Source organism: Phascolarctos cinereus, unplaced genomic scaffold, assembly GCF_003287225.1.
Source record: "Phascolarctos cinereus isolate Bilbo 61053 unplaced genomic scaffold, phaCin_HiC Scaffold_5;HRSCAF=322, whole genome shotgun sequence".
Classification (NCBI taxonomy): domain Eukaryota; kingdom Metazoa; phylum Chordata; class Mammalia; order Diprotodontia; family Phascolarctidae; genus Phascolarctos; species Phascolarctos cinereus.
Genome location: NW_027555958.1, coordinates 153,462,004 through 153,482,835, shown reverse-complemented (window position 1 = coordinate 153,482,835; position 20,832 = coordinate 153,462,004). Strand labels below are relative to the sequence as shown.

Genomic DNA, 20,832 nt, shown 5'->3' with positions numbered 1-20,832 from the left:
AAGCTCCTTGAGGCAAAGTCTGTCTTGTTTGCTTATATCTATATCCCCAGGTTTTGACACAATGCCTGGCACATAAGTACTTAAATGCTTACTTGTTCATCCACTCATTCTCTCTGCCTTTGTCAGTCTAGCCATCTATCCATGACTGGTAGTAATGGAAAGGCCAAAGAATTTGTAGTGAGAGCACCTAGGTTTGAATCCCAACTCTACACCTCTAACACTTATTACTTGGGTGAACTTGGACAAGTCCCTTAATCTCTTTGAAAAAACAAGCCAGTCTCCCTCGGGAGAGCTGGTGTGGAATAGAATTGTCTACATCTTACACTGCCTGGCCAAGTTGCGTCAGAACCTATCAGACTTGGTGGCTTCTAAAGTTCTTTCCAGTTTTAAATCTATGATCTTATGATTTGCAGCTGGAATTAGAAGACTTCTTCATCTGCTGTCTTCCATGGAGGCAGTTGAGTGGAAAGAGGGCTGAGTTTGGAGTAAGGGGCCCTTGATTCAAATCACTATTCCAAGCTTATTGCCTGTGTGATCTTATTTAAGCATCAACAGGCCTAGAAGTCCACTGTAGACACTATTCCATTTTGAAGTCTTTCTGTGCCTGCTAAGAATTCTGCCCCCAAGCCGCAGAGAATCAGGGAAGGGAGCCTGAAGTTGGCCGGTTGGTGCACTGAGGTACTTTAGGAATGAGAAGCAAGGCCAGGGGGTAAGTCAGTGGGACCCCATTCAATTTTAGAACTCAGAGTACATTATAAGAACTTGAGGGTGACCTTGAACCCTGAAGGTCTGAGTAGTAAGCTACTACTGTAGTAACCTTGGTAGAAGCAATGTGGCATACTGGAAAGAACTGAGATTTTGAGTCAAAGGATATGGTTTCAAATCATGAATGGCTCTGCTACTTAGTACAGCTAGGTGACATTGTAGATAGAGTACTGGTCTTGTGAAAGAAATGGTTATTTCTCTCTTGTATTAATAACTAATTATTGAATCAGAACCCAGATTTTACCCCTTTCCTACTTCCTCATCCAGAAATCAGCATGGAAAAACTTTCTCAGAGACTTACCCAGGCCAAGATCTAATCAGACAAGAAAAGAAATTCTAAGTTTAGGCTAATGGTTGGATTCCTGCTCATTGTAATTACTCAAACAGTCGGGGAAAATATTGATTCTCCCTTTTGTCAGGCAAGTGATAATGGAAATTGATGTCTCTTTGACCAAGATTTGGGTGATGCAAGTTATGTATCCCAAGACCTTCATTGTAATAGCCTAGCCTCTCATTGTAATATTCATTCTCACTGACTCATTAACCAGTCAGAATTGATTGCCACCCTCAGGAACACCTGCTCTTTGAATGGCATATAAACTGTGAGTCCACCACCATGAGGGGTCTTTGGTCTAAAGAGAGATGACCATCCTTTTAATAATAAACATTCTAGCTTTAGTAATAAAATGATTAAATTACCCAGAAACTGTATCTCTCAAACTTTATAAATGTCATACTTGGAATCAGGAATACTTAAGTATGAACCCTGCCCAGACACTTACTAGCTGTGTGACCTTGGGCAAGTCACTTAACCTCTATTGGCCTCATTTTCCTCATCTGTAAATGGGGATAATAATAGCACCTACCTCACAGGATTGTTGTAAGTGTCCAATGAGATAGCATATGTAAGGTACTTTGCAAATATGAAAGTGTTATATGAATGCTAGTTACTACTATTACTACTACTATAACTACAGCTACAACTACTACTACCACCACCACCACCACCACTACTACTACTACCACTACTACTACTACTACTACTACTACTACTACTACTACTACTACTACTACTACCACCATCACCACCACCACCACCACCACCATCACCACCACCAACTTGTGACTTTGGGCAAATCACACTCTGTACCTCTATTTTTTCATCAGTAAAATGAAGGGGTTCAACTAGATGATCTCTGTGGGCCTTGTCACTCTAAATGCATGATCCTATATGACCCTTATTAAGGGACAATCTTCCAGTCTGCTCATGGGACCCTATTATTCCCATTCGTATGAACACATGTGTGTTTACTGCTTTGAGAAAAGGAGAGAATATGAGAGGTCAACTCATCCTCCATGGGATGTGGCCTCAGTGTTTTATGCTTTTTCTCAGGACCCAGCAATTGTGATGCTTCCATTCTGTCCAGCAGCTCATTTAATTAAGCAGGTTGGAACATGAACCAGGATGTTCATGGAGGCGCAAAAGGAGAGGATAGGAAGCTCATTTCACCTCTCAGAAAAGAGCATGGAATTAAGGTGGACATTAAAACTATGCCTCCAGCAGGCAATATGGTCTAGTGAACTAACTCCCAGATTCCTGAGAGTCCTGAGTCCATGGACATCCTGTTTGAGTGACCTTCAAATAAATTATTTTGTCTTATATCTCCTCTGTAAGCATGATATAACCACTTGCTATCTCACTCTAACATGTAGTGGTAGTATATGATTTAAAATGCTAAGAAATTTCAAGAACAAAATGTTCAGTAGAAACATATTTCCCTCATGGAAGGGAAGCTTGGCCTCTTTTGTGCCAGACACTAAATATACTACCCATAAATTTGACCTCCTTGAGGTCACGATAGGAATATGGGTAACAAAGGAAGAAAATGGGGTCAGTGATGTTGGTTCTACAATCCCTCAGCACAATGTTCAGCTGAAATTTAGTCTGCATTGGCTTTATTTAAGGGTTTGAACATGGTACAATAGAAGGAATATTGGCTCTAAAGTCTGAGGATCTATTTTCAAATAACATCTCTGATGCTTGCTACCTGAGTGACCTTGAGCAAATCACTTAACTCCATGGACCTTGGTTTCTCACCTATAAAATGAGATGGTTGGACTAGATAACTCAGAGGTCCTTTCCAGTTCTACATCTATGATTCTATGAAACCTACTGTGAGACTGTGTCTGGGTCACTGCCATTTAGAAAAGAAAACATGAAGGCTTCTGTGCCTCAGGGCATTAGGTGAAGGCCTGACCTCTGCGTTCAATACCTACTAATCACTCTTGCAGAAGATGCTTTTTATGTAATGAATGAAAGCAGATGTTCTCTACCCTAAATTTCCATTTTCCTCTTCCTCTAATCTCTGGTAATGCCCTTCATAATTATCTCTTTTAAACATAAGTCCTCATTTCAGAAAAATCTGGAAAGACTTCCATGAACTGATGCTGAGTGAAGTGAGCAGAACCAGGAGAACACTGTACACAGTAACAGCAACATGGTGTGATGATCAACTTTGATAGACTTAACTCTTCTCAGCAATACAATGATCTTAGACAATTCCAAAAGACTCATGAACGAAAATGCCAGAAAAAAAGCTATGGAGTCTGAATGCAGATTGAAGCATACTATTTTCACTTTTTTATTTTTTGTTTTTTCTTTCTTGTGGTTTTTCCCTTTTTGTTCTGATTCTTCTTTCACAACATGACTAATGCAGAAATACGTTTAATATGATTGTACATGTACAACCTATAGCAGATTGCTTGCCATCTTGGGGAAGGGGGAGGGGAAAGAGGCAGGGAAAAATTTGGAATTCAAAATCTTATAAAAATGAATGTTGAAAACTATCTTTACATGTAATTGGGAAGAATACTAGTAAGTGGAAAAATAAAAAATTTAAATCTAAGTAAATAAATAAATAATGTCTGCAGAATGTTTACAGATTGGAATCATGGATGTGGAACCGTGCCAAAGTCTGAATTCAGCATCCATCAGCAAGCAGAGCCACCATCCTGCCCAGAGGGGACAAAATATCATAGGAAGTCACTGTTTTCCATAATTCTTGCTGCCATAAAGAAAGACGTATAAACTGATCTAATTGATGGCTGTGATGCTGTTACATGTCCAAAGATAATATGATACAATTTACTTCATTCAATAGAGAACTGGCACTAGAAGCCAAGGAACTGAGTTCCAACCCCATTGCTGATGCCAAATACCTGCATCACGTTGAGCGAGTCACTAAACTTCCTAGGACCTCAGTCTCCTCATCTGTAAAATGAAGATTTTGGACTACATGGCCTCTGAGGTTCCTTGTGACTCTAGAGCTACAACCTTATGATCAATTCAACTCAACAAGCATTTATTTGGCACCTACTACATTCCATGCCCCAAGCTAGGTGCTAATACACATCATAGCAATTGGGCCTGCAAGTTTATTTCCCTCTGCAGTCATGCAAGCACTTAAGGAGGTGGATGTTATTGAATGTAACAGAAAATTGAGAACACAGTGTAACCTTTTGAGGGATTGAGTTTATGGAGGGAAGTCTACATCTGGGTTTCTTTCATAAACTTTCATTCTAAGCCTGTGAAGGGAAGGAAGATATAGAGATGCTAGAGAAAAAAATATTTCCACAAAGTACATTCAGTTCAAGGTCAACTGTATTAATGGCATAGGGGTAGAGGAAGTTGGGGATGAGTTTATGTGGCAAGAATAGCACAAGAGGTATGCAAAAAAACCAGATAATCCAACAGTTAATATAATTCAATATATTTCGCTTGAAACCCTAGTCAGAGACAAAAATTCAGTTAAAGAGATGAACATTCTCGTTGGGTCAAGAAGCTCTTTCTCCCTTGCCCTGCTATTGGTCAGCCAGGAAGGAACAGATGGACAAGATGGGAGATGGGTGGTGAAAAGCAGACTTAGGTGGCAGAAAATAACCCGAAAAGGAGAGAAGCTCACACAATTTTAGATGCGGAAGGGACCTCAGAGATTAGAAAAATCAAATTAGATCATGCCTGTATAGCACTTTGCAAACATGAAAGTGCTATGTAAATGGTAGCAATGATTATTTATCCGATCCTCTCATTTTATAGATGAGAAAATTGAGGCTCAGAGAATTTAAGTGAAAGAGTGCCAGAGCTGGGACTGGAATATGGACTTTCAAAGTCTCAGTTTAGAGTTCAGACAATCTCTGTATAGCTGAGAGTTGACCTTAGGCAACCAGCTGTCTTCAAGCTATGGGGCTTCCCTCCTATTTTGATGGAGGCAAGAATCGCTCAGGATTTCAGAACCTTTGGACAGGCTGTGGTCCTAAACCATCACCCACTAAGCTCTGACCCCGATTTTCCAATTGAACCCTCTTGGCAAGTTCTACTTGTTAGCCTCCCAACACTCAATCATCCTCCAGAGCCTTACCAGACATCATCTCACCACCATATCCCTGCTTGACCAGGGAGAAGACTGTCTTTTGCTGGAGTGCACAATCAATGAATGCCTGAACCGCTTGCTGCAAGACTGCTGAGGGCCTCTCAGGCCCAAAGTGCTCCGGGAGCTGTTGTACCTTCTTCCTCTCCAGGTATGGCCCCAAGTTGGCTTGTTTGTTGACATAAATGCAAACTGCAGAGACAAACACCCACCACCAAGTGCTTATTATGGAACACTGGGGATCGGCTCATGTTGAGGGTCTCTCCAAATCTTCTCTCTTGGCTTTGGAAGTATCATTGACAATTCTGGAATGGGGAATTTTCTTGAACGAGCAAAAGTGTCAAGCCCTGCAAAGCACTAGGGCAAGCCCCCCAACATTAACTTCCCAAGTAGAATGATAGAGGGATAAGTATAACTGATATTGTTGTCAACCGTTCCACAAAGCTGAAACTTTAGCCTCAGGGGCTTTACATCACAGAGTTCAGTGGCTGGGACCATACTGGAATCCAACAACCTGACCCTGCTTATTAATTCACTAGTGATGATGGTCCTAAGCCTCTAATATTTAAAAGGTTTTGGTGGTTTTTCCTACTGTGTGTGCAAATAGATACACGTTTCCTTCTTTCCTCTCCTCCCCTTCTCCCCGGCCAAAAGTAAAGTGGCTCCTTTTTGATGACTTTTTATTTCTTAAAAAGAGATTTTGAGGTCACCTCTAAATGTCCCACAAATATTGTCACAAACAAATATCCACAGAGACCTGTCTAGTAAAAATACTATTCACTCATAAATTCAAAGGAAAGGTATGCTCACTTGCTCTTCCTGGTCCTCTATGTAACTGAGGGGGGACTTCAGGAGGATGACAGCCACAATCCTGAAAAGGATTTAGGAGAATAAAAGCCATTTGGGGGCAGGGCCATTTTTCGTTTTTGACTTTGTGTCCTCAATACCTGGCACACAGTTGGAACTTAATAAATCCTTATTAGATCGGGCATATAAGGTATAGTTTTTCCATCTTCCCCAGGAAACAAAAAAGAAAATTAATCAGTGGGCCATACACCAGAACCTGGATTTGGATTTTATTCTGACATACCGTACAAAGTTTATTCACTATACCCTGTTTGCCATTGAGGTATAACTACTGCCCAAGCAATCCCTGCTGTACTATTTGTAACGACTGGGGTGGGGGGCAGAGTTTCTTGGAATCATGGGCTAGAAAAAGACAATGGAGCAAAGTTTTGCCCCAGGAACTGAAATTCATTCACCTTCCACTCGATAAGCATTTATTAAACATCTGCTATATGCCAGACTGTGCTAACTTCTAGGGGATGATAACATCATTGAGGTCATGCTAGCCCTGTACATATAACTGATAGATTTGGCAGGTAATCTTTAAGAAATATGTCTGAAGTAAAATGGTATTATTTGCCTTATGGGGAGAAGGAAATAGTGAGTTAGCAGGGAGGAATGTAGTAGGGATAGGGTGATGGTGATGGTGGGAAGGATTGTCTTTTTGAGGAGATTTTCAAGAAGTATTTGCTCCTCTGGAAGGAACAAATAACAATGTCCAACCACACAAATACATGAAGGATCTGATGATCTGTGATCTGCTTAATATGATAATGAGGAGTTACCAGTACGGAAATTCTCTCTATCAATTAATGGATCAACAACTGTTCTGTGACTATTAAGTCCTCAGATATTGCTTGAGGCCTAAAAAGGTTAATTGGTTTGCCCATGGTCACACAACCAGTAAGTGTCAAAGGCAAGATTTAAGCTCAGGTCTTCCTGGCTTCAAAACAGTATTCTAACCATTGTACCATTCTGCCTAATTTTCCAATATCTATCTGTCTATTTATCTATCTATCTATCTATCTATCTATCTATCTATCTACCTACCTACCTAATTAGAAGGTAGACACTATTAAAGACTTGGAGAGAACAGATGACTATGCTTCTCTTTTCTCCTTCCACCCCTCCCCATTCATCACCTAGGACAGAGCCTTTGTACTCAGCCTATGTTCAATGAACGTCTGGGGGATAAATCACTTCAGTGTTCAATGCAGCGTGTGGAGGAACAAGAATTAGAACCTCTTCCATTCAGGGATTCTAGGAGTCAGCACTGAAACTATCTGATTATGTGCCAAGGAAGAATATAAAATTATATCATCCTGCCCCTCACTATAACATGGCATGCTTGGGATAATGGATGCATATTTTATATATTTTTCTGTACCCTTCACCTTGGTGAGCCTGAGATAAGAGCCTCACTAGCTTTTCCTTTACTGAAGCTCTAGCATTGGCAACAGCTGTCTCAAACTGGATGTATTCCTCTTATTTTTAAAAATTAAAGTGTTATTGATGTCTTTTGCTTTTATATCACAGTCATTTCCAGATACAGCATTCCCCACCTTCCCCGCCAATAAATCTTCCCTTGTGACAAAGAAAAAGTCAAGTAAAACTAACCAACACAGCAATTTTGTCTGACAGAGTATTCAACATTCTGTACCCATGGTTACCCACATCTCCAAAGAAAAGAGATATTATTTTTAAAATTAAGAGTGAACCTTCTCTACAGAACCCGATGGGCATGTGTTCACTTCATTCTCCATTCCCTTAACTTACCATCCAGCAGATGCTCTAATAAAGAAATGCACCCAGAGGCTGAGAGACAGAAGTTTCCTGTGACTAGGCAGAGCACTTCACCTTAACCAAGGCAGAAGCCACCTGTACTGATTTTGAGTTAAATGGAGACCCTTGAAGCATCTTTGAGCTTGAAAGAGGGGACTGAAATCAGGACCAGATGAAAGATTCTGTTCTTGAAATTAGCATCTGAGCTTATAACAGCCCCACAGCAGAGGATGGGCAGTGGGTGGGATAAAGGTAGTAAGAATTCCATGATTGGACTCCTGCCAACAATACTGTAAAAAAAAAAAGTTTAGACAGAAAGCACTCTAGTCAATCTATTCATTACAGACAGTTTACCAGTAGAGGATACTGCTGAAATGAAAGTCAAGAATGGGAACTGGTTCTTTGAAAGGGACCTCACATAATTCTTTGAACACAGTATAGGGACAACAAGTTCAAGAAGTAGGAAGGGAGAAGGAAAAGAGAGAGAAGAGGGAGAATGACAGGGAGAGGTGGTCCTGTACACACCCTAGAGTGTAAGCATCTAGAGAGAATTATAATTCTCCTAGGGTGGCACAACTAGGGGAGGGTAGATGAAGTTTTGCTCCAGGGTGTGGATTTATAGGGTGCTGAAGAAACTGAAGAATTTTGCAACATATTAGAAAAAAGAATTAACTAAAACAGTGAGCTACCATATAGTCTATTTCTTCATGGTCCCCACCCAAAGGGAGCATGATTTCTTAGCTTGCAGGCATGATTTTGTGCTACTTACCCTAGATGCAGTATATGCTACCCCAGTACAAAAATTACTAGTTAAAGTTTCTAGAATTAAATATTTTGAGCTGAAATAGACCTCAGAGACCATCAGGTCCAAAATTCTAATTTTACAGATAAGGAAGCTGAGACCCAGAGAAGTTAAGTGATTTGTGAGGAGTCACACAGCTAGTAAATATCTGATGTGGGATTTGAACCCATGTCTTTTGAACTAAAAGTCCATTATTATATCTATTACACAACCCCACTTCTTTTCGTTATGGTCTACACTACATTGCTATTCTATTTTTTTAAAGTAGCATTGTAGCAAAAATTGTTTTTCAGTCATTTTCAGTCACAACTGACTCTTTGTGACTCCATTTGGGGTTTTCTTGGCAAAGATACTTAAGTGTTTTACCATTTCCTTCCCTAGCTCATTTTACAGGTGAGGAAACTGAGGCAAACAGGATCAAGTGACTTGACCAGGGTCACACAGCTAGTAAGTGTCTGAGGTCAGATTTGAATTCAGGAAGATGAGTCTTCCTGACTCCAAGCCTGGCACTCTATTCATTGTACTACATAGATGCCCTGTGTTTAAAAAAATTGTTGTTTAGTTGTATCTGACTCTTTCTGACTCCATTTCAAGTTTTCTTGGCAAAGATGCTGGGATGGTTTGCCATTTCCTTCTCTGGAGCATTAAGGGAAACAGATGTGAAGTGGCTTGCCCAGGGTAATGTAGCTAGTAAGTGGCTGAGGCTGTATTTGAACTCAGGTCTTCCTGACTCCAGGCCCAGTGCACTATCTATTGAGCCAGTGACCTATCTCAAGTGAAGGCTTATCTGTCTGTAACCACTAGAAAGAGCCAGAGGTTGACTCAGCAACAGAACATAGCTTTAGATATCTTCTTAAGAAAAATGGTGATGAGGTAGATACATTGCCAACTTAGAGTCAGGAAGACCTGAGTTCAAACCTAGCTTCAAACACTTACTAGCTATGTGATCCTGAGCAATTAACTGTCTGTTTTAAACAGTTTACTCATCCATAAAATCCATAAGCCATAAGCCATAAAACTCCCAGGGTTGTTGTGAGGATCAAAAAAGATAATATTTGTATAGTGCTTTACAAACCTTAAAGAGCTATAAAATACCAGTTATTATTATTCACTGCTAGCCTTGTGCAGCAAGTACTGTCAGACTCCCATGGTAGAAGACAAGAAAATGAAAGCCATCTCTGTACCTAGAAGGTTTCTGGCAGGTTTGAGCATATGCCTCAAGGAACCTAGGAGCACCCACCAGTTTTCAGTGGCTTATGAAGAATATAGTTAATATGTATGATGAATTAATGAAGACTGAAGTGAGCAAAACTGAAACAATCTATACTGTAACAAAATTCCAAAAATGATCAACTTTGAAAGACTTAAGAACTCTAATCAATACAATGATCAAACAAGGATTCCAAGAGACCAATAATAAAGAATGCTCCCTACCTCCTAAAGATGCAAAATAAGACATGTACTTTTAGACAGGGACAATATCAGAATTGGTTCTGCTAGACCATTCATATTTGGTTCAAAGATTTTATTTTTTTGCCTAGTGGGAGGTGGGAAGGAGACAACATTCTTTTTAGTTGAAAAAAAAAGTTATTAAACAAAAGAATGGGATTGATCACATAAATTACCTGATATTTCCTTATCTTTGAGAAGATTGGCAAAAAAAAAAAATCAGAAAAAGACCTGAAATTGTCCAATAGCAACAACTTCTTTCTAACTTAGAGTTTACAGAATCACAGATTTCAAGTTGGAAGAATCTCAGAGACAATCTAATCAAATCCCTACATTTCAGGAGGGTAGTAAACACCTGAGGCAGGATTTGAACCCAGGTCCTATGTCTCCAGAAGCTAAACTCTTTCCACTGTATCATGCTGCCTCCTTGTCTCAGGTGCCTGGGGCACTTTGGGATTAAATATCTTGCCTATGATCATGCATCTAGTATGAATCCTAGACACAGGAACTGACTCCAGATCCACTTGATTCCAAAGTTGACTCAATGACCATTATGTACCATTACTTTTCTCTAAGGCCATAGAATAAATCTGTCTTACATATTGTTTTGTAAACTTCCATCTCTGAAGGGCCACCTGTAAGCAAAAAATGTGAAGTTGATAAGATGTCATAATGGCTACAAGCCTTCTGTTTCCATGCTCTTTTTTCCTTTGCTGTTTTTCTCTCCTTTTATCTAACCCTCACAGGAATTATTGTTTCCAACAAATACTCCTGTTTTGAAGAGAACAATCTGAGAAGTTTACACCAAGCTACTGATGAAAGGACTCTCTATCCCATAAAAACTGCTGGGGAAACTGAAAAACAGCTTGGCAGAAAATTGGTTTAGTACAGCATCTAGCACCATGTGCCATTAAATTAACTTCCAAGTGTTTAAGTGACCTAAATAAAGAGTATTCCTCAATTAGCTATATTTCTTTGATGCTTATTTGATTTTGTAAATTGTGAACAATATATTTTTAATTTTAATTTTGTTTTCTGGCAGACACCTTCTCAGACCAGCGAATTGGTAGAGAACGTTCCCTTGCTTGACCACCTCAGTCACCTGATTTACATGCATTAGACTTCTTTTGTGGGGTCACGTCAAAACTGTGCATCAAAATATCTTTCTTTCGATAATCTTAAAGTTTAGGCTACTGATGCAATTGTTTCAGTCACTGAACAGCAACTGAAGAAAGTTTTTACAAAGTTCAAAAATTAATTAGCGCAACATATGGCACAAAATAGTGGTTATGGTGAATTTGAATAAGAAACATTAATACCTAAAAATTGAAACAACTTTTGAAGGTGTTTTTTTTGTATGTAGTCTTTAGACTTCTGCAGTTCTTAAAGTTTAAAATGCACTAAGACTTTTTTGGGGGGGACGTTCTGTATAGACAGTCACAACCTTATTCTTTCTGTCTGCCTTTCTTTTTTTCTTAAAGAGAACATACTTTTCACAACTATGACAAGCAGAATAATTATTATTCAAAGGAAGTATAGAGGTTCTCTTAAAAGGGAAGATAAACAATTTTGACTAACAAAAGTTAAAAAGCTTTTGCACAAATAAAACCAATACAGCTTTGTATAAAATGTTATTCATAAAACTCTGGTCTCCAAGATATATAAGGAATTAACACAAATATGTAAAGTCAAGAACCAATAGATAAGTAGTCAAAACATACGAACAGGTTTTTGCAAACTATGAAAGAGTGATCCAAATCACTAGTAAAGAAATGCAAATTAAATCAACTTTGATAGTTTACCTCACATTCATCAAACTGTAAATGACATATGTTGAAGATAGACAAGCTAATACACTGTTAGTGAAGCTGTGATTTGGACAACAGTTTGGAATTGAGGAAAATGGCCAGATTGTTCATCCACTTTGACCCAAAGTTCCTGCTATTGAGCAGATACCCCAACAACAAAATATTCATAGCGCCACTTTCTGTAATAGCAAAGAATTGGAAATAAAATAGATGTCTATTAATTAAAGAGTGGCTTAAACAAACATAAATGTGATGGAAAATTATTGAACTGTAAGAAATGATGAATATGAGTAATTTAGAGAAACATGGGAAGATACATATTAACTTCAGAGTGAAGTAATCAGAAACAAGGGAACAATATACCCAGTAGCTACAATAATGTAAATTAAAATAACACTAAAATTAAGCCTAATCTGATAATTATAATGGCCAATTATATAGCTATATGCAGTTTTAAATGATCAGTCTTATCACTAGAGAAGAAATGAGAAAGCATCTTCCTTCTCTCAAGGCAAAAAAGTGGGACATTACAGGTACAGAATGCTACATACACAGTCAGAAGTGTTCACTGTGTCAGTAGGATTTGCTTCACTATCTTTGTTTCACAGGAAGTATAATTCTGGGGTTTGGGTGAGGAGGAGGACAAAGTAGTATATCTGGAAATGACTGTGATATTAATACAAAAGGCATCAATAATTTTTGTTTACAAAAGGGAAGAAACACTAAGGTCTTAGGAATGTGTATTTATGCATTACTAAGCCTGTTTTCAGGTTTTAAAAGATTAATACAAAATAATTCCTGCTAATAGAATTTTCAGCATTAATGGGGGAGATATTTGGGAGTAGGGTGTTCTTAGATAATATTACTTTATAGGTTCATGAGATAATAATAGATTAAAAGCCAGAAAGGACCTCAGAGGCCATTTGGTCTAAATCCCTCATTTTGCACATATGAAAATTCAGGTTAAGTGACTTGGCTAAGGTCATACTGGTAGAAAGAATCAAAGGCAAGATTTGAACCTAGTCCTATGACTCCAAAAGGAGAGTTCTTTCCAGTACACCATGTAGTTTCCCAAGCCCTGTTACCATTCATTTTTTTCAACCTTGCCTCTCCCTAACATCTAACACATAGAAGACGTTTAATAGATGCATGCATTCATGCACAAATGAATGAGTGACTGACTGAATTGGGTCACTTCATATTTATGTTTGACCTCTTTTTATAAAACTTGTTTTCATGTGAAATCTATCCTGTTTAGAGTACCTCCAACTTCAGGACTGGTGGCAGGGAGATGGGTTTGTAAAAAGAAACAATACTAGGAAATTAAAAATATGAATGTACATAAGATGACATTGATGTTTTAATGATGAACCTTCTTAGTATTGGGTCAACACAAGTCTGACGGCAAAGAAGCAAAACAGGGCTTTCTTTCCATGCTCCTGCCTACCTCCCTTCCCCCATTAATGCGTTAAGCTGGGCCATCTTGTCCACTGAAAATTCAAAACAGAATGTTCCAAACCGCAACAAGACATCAGAGCTCGACCTTTCTGGTCGTTATAGATTTCACTTGGCTGACAGAGATAACTAACTCATCAGTCACATAGATCTCCAAAGATGCTCGTGGAGCAAACAGTCGTTAGTCAATTAACTACCTCCCTGCCCTCCAACGCACGCGTTTGTGTTAAGTTCAGCGGACGTACCTGTGAGCCCCTGAGCTGCTGCTGCGGAGCTGGGTATGGTGGCTGCATCCTGGGGGATGGAGCTGACATCTGGCTCCGGTGTGCTCCTCGGAGGAGAGATTGCTAAAGGAGTCATTAGAACACGAGACTTCAGCTGCAAGATATAACCAATTTGGTGAATGAAAACCTAGAGGGCATCTTTTCCTTGTCTCCCTGAATACTTCCCTGTCTTTAGTTAGCAAATTCTAGTGTATCCCCCTTCTTTCCTTTCCTCTCCCCTCCACGGTGTGTGAAGGACCGCAGAGGGTCTTTGCCGGATGCGTCCTGAGGGCAGGGGTAGACCTGTGTGTGAAGCGGGATTTTGTATCAACAGGGATAAGATAACCCAATGGGATCTGTAGGGCCCAAGACCACAGCAAGGATCCAGACTATGATAGGCATGGTCAGCTTTTGTGTACATCATACGGGATCATAGAATCTGAGTCAGAAAGCAGCCAACTAGTCCAGCCTTGACCTGAGCTAGATCCCTCTCTACAAACAAGAATAATCAGCATGAATATGGCATTTTAAGGTTTGCAAAGTGCTTTACATACGTTATCTCATTTGATCCTTACAAGAACTCCATGAGGCAGATGTTGTTATTTTCCCCATTTTTATAGATGAGGAAACTGACATTAGGAGAGGTCAACTGATATGCCTGGGGTCACACAGCTAGTAAGCGTGTGAGTCAGGATTTGAATTCAGATCTTTTCCATTCCAAGTTCAGCCCTCTTTTCACTGTCACCTCCAATTTTTGGTTAAAGGCTTCCAAGGTGGGGGCACCCACTTGGCTTCCACTGTACTTTTGGACAGCTTTTATTATTAGAAATTTTGTCCTTACATTAAGTCTAAATTTATGCAATTTCTACCCATCGCTGCTGCTAGTGTTGCCATTTAGGACAAGTAGAACTCATCTAATTCCTCCTGCATTCATGTTTCCCCTAAGTCTTTTATTCTCCAGATTATACGTCCTCAGTCCCTTTAACCAACCCTCACATGGAAAAGCTTAAGGCTCTTCACCAACTTGGTAATCTCACTGTGGATGCCCTCTGTCCTTCCTAAAATGTGGGCACAGAACTGAACACATTTCTCCAGATGTGGGCTGAGCAGGGCCAAGTAGTTATTTTTGAAAGCCATGCTTGTCTTCAAAGCAGACTAAGATTATATTAGCTTTCTTGGATGCCATAGAACACTATTGACTCATATTAATTAAGCTTATAGCTTGCTCAGACTCTCAGATCTTTTTCAGACGAACTGATGTCTAGTCATGCCTGCCCCATCTTGTACATATAAAACTGATTTTTCAGACCTAAGTTTTATGACATTATAAAGGGTGTCCCAAAAGTCTTAGTGTAGCTTTAAACTTTAATAGCTTAAAACCGCACTAAGACTTTCAGGACATTGTATATATAGGCAGCTAGGTGGCACAGTGGAGAAATCGCTGGGCCCAGAGTTAGGAATCCCCGAATCCAAATCCATCAGGTACTTAACTAGCTGTGTAAGTCACTTAACCTGTCTGCCTCAGTAAAATGGGGAAAACAATAGCACCCACCTCCCAGGGTGATTGTGAGGATCAAATGAGAATATTTTTAAAGTGCTTAGCACAGTGCCTGGCACATAATAGGTACATGTTCCCTTCCTTCCCATGCATCCCCTGTCATCTTATTAAGATAAGGTCAATATTCTAGGCTGTCAAGATCTTTTGAAATGTTAACTGTTATCCAGTTAGCCATTCTTCCCAGCTCTATGTCATCTGCAAGTTTGACAAGCATTTCATCTATGTCCTTATCTAAGTCATTGACTTAAAACAAATGTTAAATGACAGAGGACCAGGCACAGATCCATGGGGTATTCCACTCAAGAACTTCCAAGTTGGTATATAGTTCCATAGTTCTAGTCATTCAAACAGTTCCAAGTCTGCCTAACTGAACTATCATCTAGCCCACAGATCACTATCTTTTCCACAGTAGCATGAGAGACTTGATGAAATTCTTTGCTAAAATCTCAGTAAACTGAAACTATAGCATTCCTCAAATGTCAGTCTAGACACCCCATAAAAAAGGAAATAGGGTTAAAGGACCTTGGTCCTTTGAGATCACAGCTTCCTTTCCTGGCTAGCCATGAACTACCTCCTTAATAGGGCATTTTAGAATTTTTCAATGAATCAAAGTGAAAATCACTGACATTGTTTATAAGTACCACCCTATTCGACCTCTTGAAGATCGGGAAAACATTTGTGTTTCTTCAATCCTGCAGTATCTTTCTCCTCTCTGTGGAACTTCAGAGGTCCCTGACAATGGCTTGGTAATCATAACTGCCAATTCTTTCAGTGCCTGAGGTTATAGTACTTCTGGGCCAGGTAATTTGAATTCAACAAATTTATTATCTCCTTATTTATCTGGAGGATAAATGAAGGAAGGTACACAATTCCAGGTGCCTGTCTAAGGCTTCCCAGTACATTGGTGATGACCTAAGTAGTAGACAGCAATGGAGTAGGAGTTAAGAATCTAAGTTCTCATCCCGGTTCTAGCACTTGCTAAGTGACAAGTCACCTTCCATTTCTGACCCTTGGTTTCCTCATTTGTAAAATGAGAAGTTTGATTAGATGATCTTCAAGGTCCTATCAGGCTTGAGCAATCTATAGTGTCATCCAAAGCCTGCAGTCACCAAAAGCAATCATGGCCCTGGCTTCATATAGATTAATCTGTAAGTCCTCAATTACAGAGGACCACTGTGGACCTTTAGTGCCATGCTCTCCATATCTTTGGTGACTATCTATCTCTTTCCTGATAAAGGAGGCATGGTACAATCGAAAGAACACTGGCTTTAGAGTCAGGTGGTCTGGGTTCAAATCCCACTTCTGACTCCTGTGTCACTCCAGGCAATTTACTTAACCTCCCTACGCCTCAGTTTACTCACCTGTAAAATGAGAAGATTGAACTAGGGGGTCTCTGAGGTCCCATCTCACTCTTGAGCTATGATCCAACTGTAAAAATATAGATAGGAACCATTTCCCAGAGGGAGAGACTTACTGTCCTGTGGCTAGTTCTGGCAATCCAGGCTACTAGGATTAGCCATTTGTCATGACATATGTATGTTCTGTGATAAGAAGAGGCCAGCCTCCATATCTTGCTTGGAACCTTAAACATGGAACAGAAAATTTATTCTTACAGTGCTAGGGGGCTGTTATTCAGGATGATTTATCAGCAAGCTCTGTGCACCAAGGTTACAAGGATTGAAAATCTTTTCTGTTAGAAATTACTCTCTGTTAGTAATCTAATACAATGTAAACTCTTTGAGGTCAGGGACGTTTTCATTCTTGTCGTTGTAACTCCAAACCTAGCACATAAGTAAGTGCTTAATAAAAGCTCATTGGACTTAAATATTTGTAGAAGCTCAAAGACTCAATGCTCATCTTTTATCCTCCACATAATATTGCTGCCTTGAGGTCAAACCAGTCTTTACTGTGCCTCCTATCTCAGATGTTTGAAAACAAGATTAATGATTAAGAATTAGCATTACTTTGTGGTACATGAGGTAAGGGGACTTTTTTCAACGCAGTAATGACTGTGCTGTAAGAAATGATGAATACAGGGTAGTGTGAGAAGATTTATATAAATTGTTGCAGAGTAAAGTAACTAAGAAAAAAATATGCACAATGACTCCAACAACATAAATGGAACAAAAATCCATAAAACAAAAGAAACTGAGTGTTGTAAAATTATAATGACCAGTCCTATAAAGGCCTCTCCCCATCTTCTTTGCTGAAATCTCCATACTATAAGCCTGAAGCTCTAGATAAAATGTCAGATTTTTAGTATATTGATTAATTGTGCTGAATTGGGTTTTTTTTCCCTTCTTTCTTCTTCTTTGTTATAAAGGATGGCTCTTGAGGCATCACGTAGGTGATGTAAAAACAAAAGATAGCCATAAAATTTATTTTACTAAAGAATTACAATTACTACTACTAGCTATCTATTCATGTGGTCGTGTCTAATGAGAGTGCTTTTGAAGGATTCAAAGCATTAAGAGTAAGAATTTGCTATTAATAGGTTTTCCATCATACTAAGAGTTGGGCATTCAAACAAAATTAAAGGACATAAAAATAAAGTACTTTTAAATAATTCCCAAAATAATGAAAATGAGATTGCAGTCATGAACAAATGAGTAAGCCCAGAGTGCTTTGTGAACTGGTTGTAGAGACTTAGGCATTGTCTGCTTTTTCATTTGTTAAATGTCTCAGTCTGCCACAGTGCCACCCAGGCTCAGTGAGAGTGAACCAACTCTCCACTTGGATGGCCTTTCAGTGAGTAAAATTACTCCCTGCATGTATCAGGCTGCTCAGCTGGTGGAGGCCATGTAATGAATGAGGAGGGATAGGCAATGAGGGCCCTCTCGCTAAAAATGTTACCTTTGATTCTCCCCTTGGAGCAGGGATGTGATTTGGAAACCCCAGGACCGAAAGTTGAAGCCTCTCCAACTTGTAAAATGATGAGCTCCAACTTCTGCCCCAATCTGTTCAAGCTGTTCTCCTGGCAGGTGATTTTTCTTTGTTTTTAATGGACAAACTCAAATAGGCTGCAGCCGAACAAACGGCCTGGAATGAAGAGGAAGGAGGGGAGGAGGGAAGTCTTTCTTGGCAGTCATACCCACTTGAAGAAGATTCACTGCCCAGGATGCCTTGCCCTGACATACAGCAGCTAATCAATTTGCAATCTAGGGAACACACTCAAAGCCAACAATCCTGTACAGGCACTGGTGAAGTTGGCACCTCAATCTGAAATTCAAAGCCTTAATCAAATGCATCCAACACGATATGTGTAAAGGGCGTTGCTGCCAATGGCTGCCAGAGGAGCCTGTGCTTTGCCTTGTTAATAGTATCATGGTGAGAATGGAACAGAAGGAGAAAGTGTCCATCTCTGCCAGCTGGAAATACAACCAAAGAGGGCGGAACCCTCTGGCCAGCTCATCTTTTCTTTGCATTAAGAGACCCAACATTTAACTTTTGGACAATTTGGACTTTGTGTTCCATGTCAACCTGCTCTTCAGTGCTGTACTTCCTTGATGACTTTTAGCTCAATTTGACCAAAAAAACCCCCAAATAAACAACATTTATTAAACACCTATAATGTGTTTAATATTCCATCACTTGGGAGGGAGGGGAGCGCTATGCTTTAGGAGTCAAGAATATAAAGACGAAAAGTAAAAGACACAGTCCTGCCCTCAAGGAGCTTACAATTTAGTGGTAATAATAAAAGTAGCTAGCATTTATATAGTGTTTAAAGGTTTACAAAATATATTACATATGCTATTTCGTTGCATTCTCACAACAACCCTGTGAGGTAGATGATTTTATTATCCCGATTTATAAATTAGGAAAGTGAGCCTGAGAGAGAGATTAGTTATCTTGCCCAGGTTCACAAAGTCGATAAGTATTTGAGAAAGGATTTTAACTCAGTTCTTTCTGCCTCCAAGTCCAGCACTCTATCCACCGTGCCACCCAGCTGCCTAATAATTATTCTAGGGAGGAAATCACCATTTGGAAGGCAGATAAGACCAAAAAAAAAAGCCCAACTACTATGCCAATTATAATATGTTTATATAAAATTATATTATATGTACATCATATATAATTATGTATATATTGTATTTATATATTACAAAATATATAATATATTAGAAGAAATCTGGAGCAGTATTAGAGATTTGAAGAGGAAGGATCACTCACTTGAAACTGGAGTGGAGAGAAAAAGTAGAGTGTGAACCACATGATGGGATTCCTTTGTGAAGTAAACCCCCCCAAGACAGACACCAATCTAAAAGCAAACGATTGTTTACTGAGATCCTCTGTAAGCTGTTTCCTCTTGAGGAAAACTGAGTGCCGTGCACAAATGAATGAATTTGTCCCAAGTTACCTTGTTTATGAAAATGACCCCCCAAGTTTTCAAAGATTGTTAAATCAACTGCAAATCAACATAGGAATCAAAGAAGCCATTTAGTTTGATTGGTATACATAGAATAGTACTGATCATTATATGAAAACCAACCAACCAAAAAAACCCTCAAACTGGAGTGAAATCCCAAATCATGAGGAAGGGCCCAACTAGAATATGATGGGCAACAGAAGAATGTATAAATGATAAGATTTAGTAATAGATTGGATTGTGGAATGAGTAAGCAGTAGAAGTCAATGATGACTCCAAGATGGCAAGCGTGGATTACTGGGATAATTGTGCTTGTATTTGTTGTTGTTCAGTCATTTTTCAGTTATGTCTGATTCTTCATGACCCCATTTGGGGTTTTCTTGGCAAAGATATTGGAGTGGTTTGCCATCTCCTTCTCCAGCTCATTTAACAGATGAAGAAACTGAGGCAAACAGGGTTAAGCGACTTGCCCAGGGTAACATGGCTATGAAGTGTCTGAGGTCACATTTGAACTCAGGAAGATGAGTCTTCTTGACTCCAGGAATGGCACTCCATTCACTGTACCACCTAGTAGCCTCTTCATTTAATGGTAAAGTTGTATTCTGTATCATTTATTTGTATGTGTGATATATATGTATATTAATACACACATACACTGCAGAAACCATATCAATAAATCAAATATTTATTGACTGAAGTAGCATGGCATTGACACTCATCTTAGTATAGAAAGGACACATGGGGGGGAAAATGCCCAAAATTCAGTGGTGGCAATTTAACTCTTAGCTCCCACAAATACAACTTTGCAAATCTCTCTTGCCACTTAGCTCATTCTTAGAAGTCCTTACCATGCATTTTGGGATGTGATGTCCTTTCAACAGGCCCCCAGCATGGAAGAACATGTCTGAGAGTAGCTAGAGCATTGACAAATTTTATCACCTTTGTGACATTTGAGCAAATTTCCTAAAGGAAATATTTGGGTACTCTGTGGCTAATTTTCTTCATTTTTTGATAGCAAGGACATGGGTTCTATCTTTAAGCATCAAAACATAGTTGCTGTGCTGTCCTGCTCTACAGGAAAATAGAAGGGGAAGGGGGTAAGAGAAGGGAGGGGGGAGAGATAGAAGAGAAGGCAGACCAGGGGAAGGGGTATTCAGAATGCATGCCATCTTGGGGTGGGGGGAGGGTGAGAAATTTGGAACTCAAAAACTTGTGGAAGTGAATATTGAAAACTAAAAATAAATAAATTTATATTAAAAAAAGATTTAAAAAAATCTCAACAAGAAAAAAAAACAGTTGCTGTAATACATG

General features: G+C 39.3%; 1 protein-coding gene across 7 annotated transcripts in view; it reads right to left on the bottom strand.

The window, feature by feature from the left end:
• SCML4 (Scm polycomb group protein like 4) overlaps positions 1–20,832 on the bottom strand; it is a 260,071-nt gene that overhangs the window by 119,015 nt on the left and 120,224 nt on the right. For 3 of the 7 annotated variants that reach the window (XM_078155209.1, XM_078155207.1, XM_078155208.1), the window contains exons 4-6: positions 13,580–13,681; positions 6,003–6,063; positions 5,184–5,384 (exon numbers count right to left, since the gene is read on the bottom strand). The exons of 1 other annotated variant lie outside the window; for it this stretch is intronic. In XM_078155209.1, coding sequence (XP_078011335.1) covers positions 5,184–5,384; positions 6,003–6,063; positions 13,580–13,681 — 364 coding nt within the window. Of the gene's footprint in view, positions 1–5,183; positions 5,385–6,002; positions 6,064–13,579; positions 13,713–20,832 lie in introns of all 7 variants that reach the window. 3 more of the 7 variants (XM_078155210.1, XM_021008079.2, XM_021008081.2) reach the window with 2 other exon arrangements.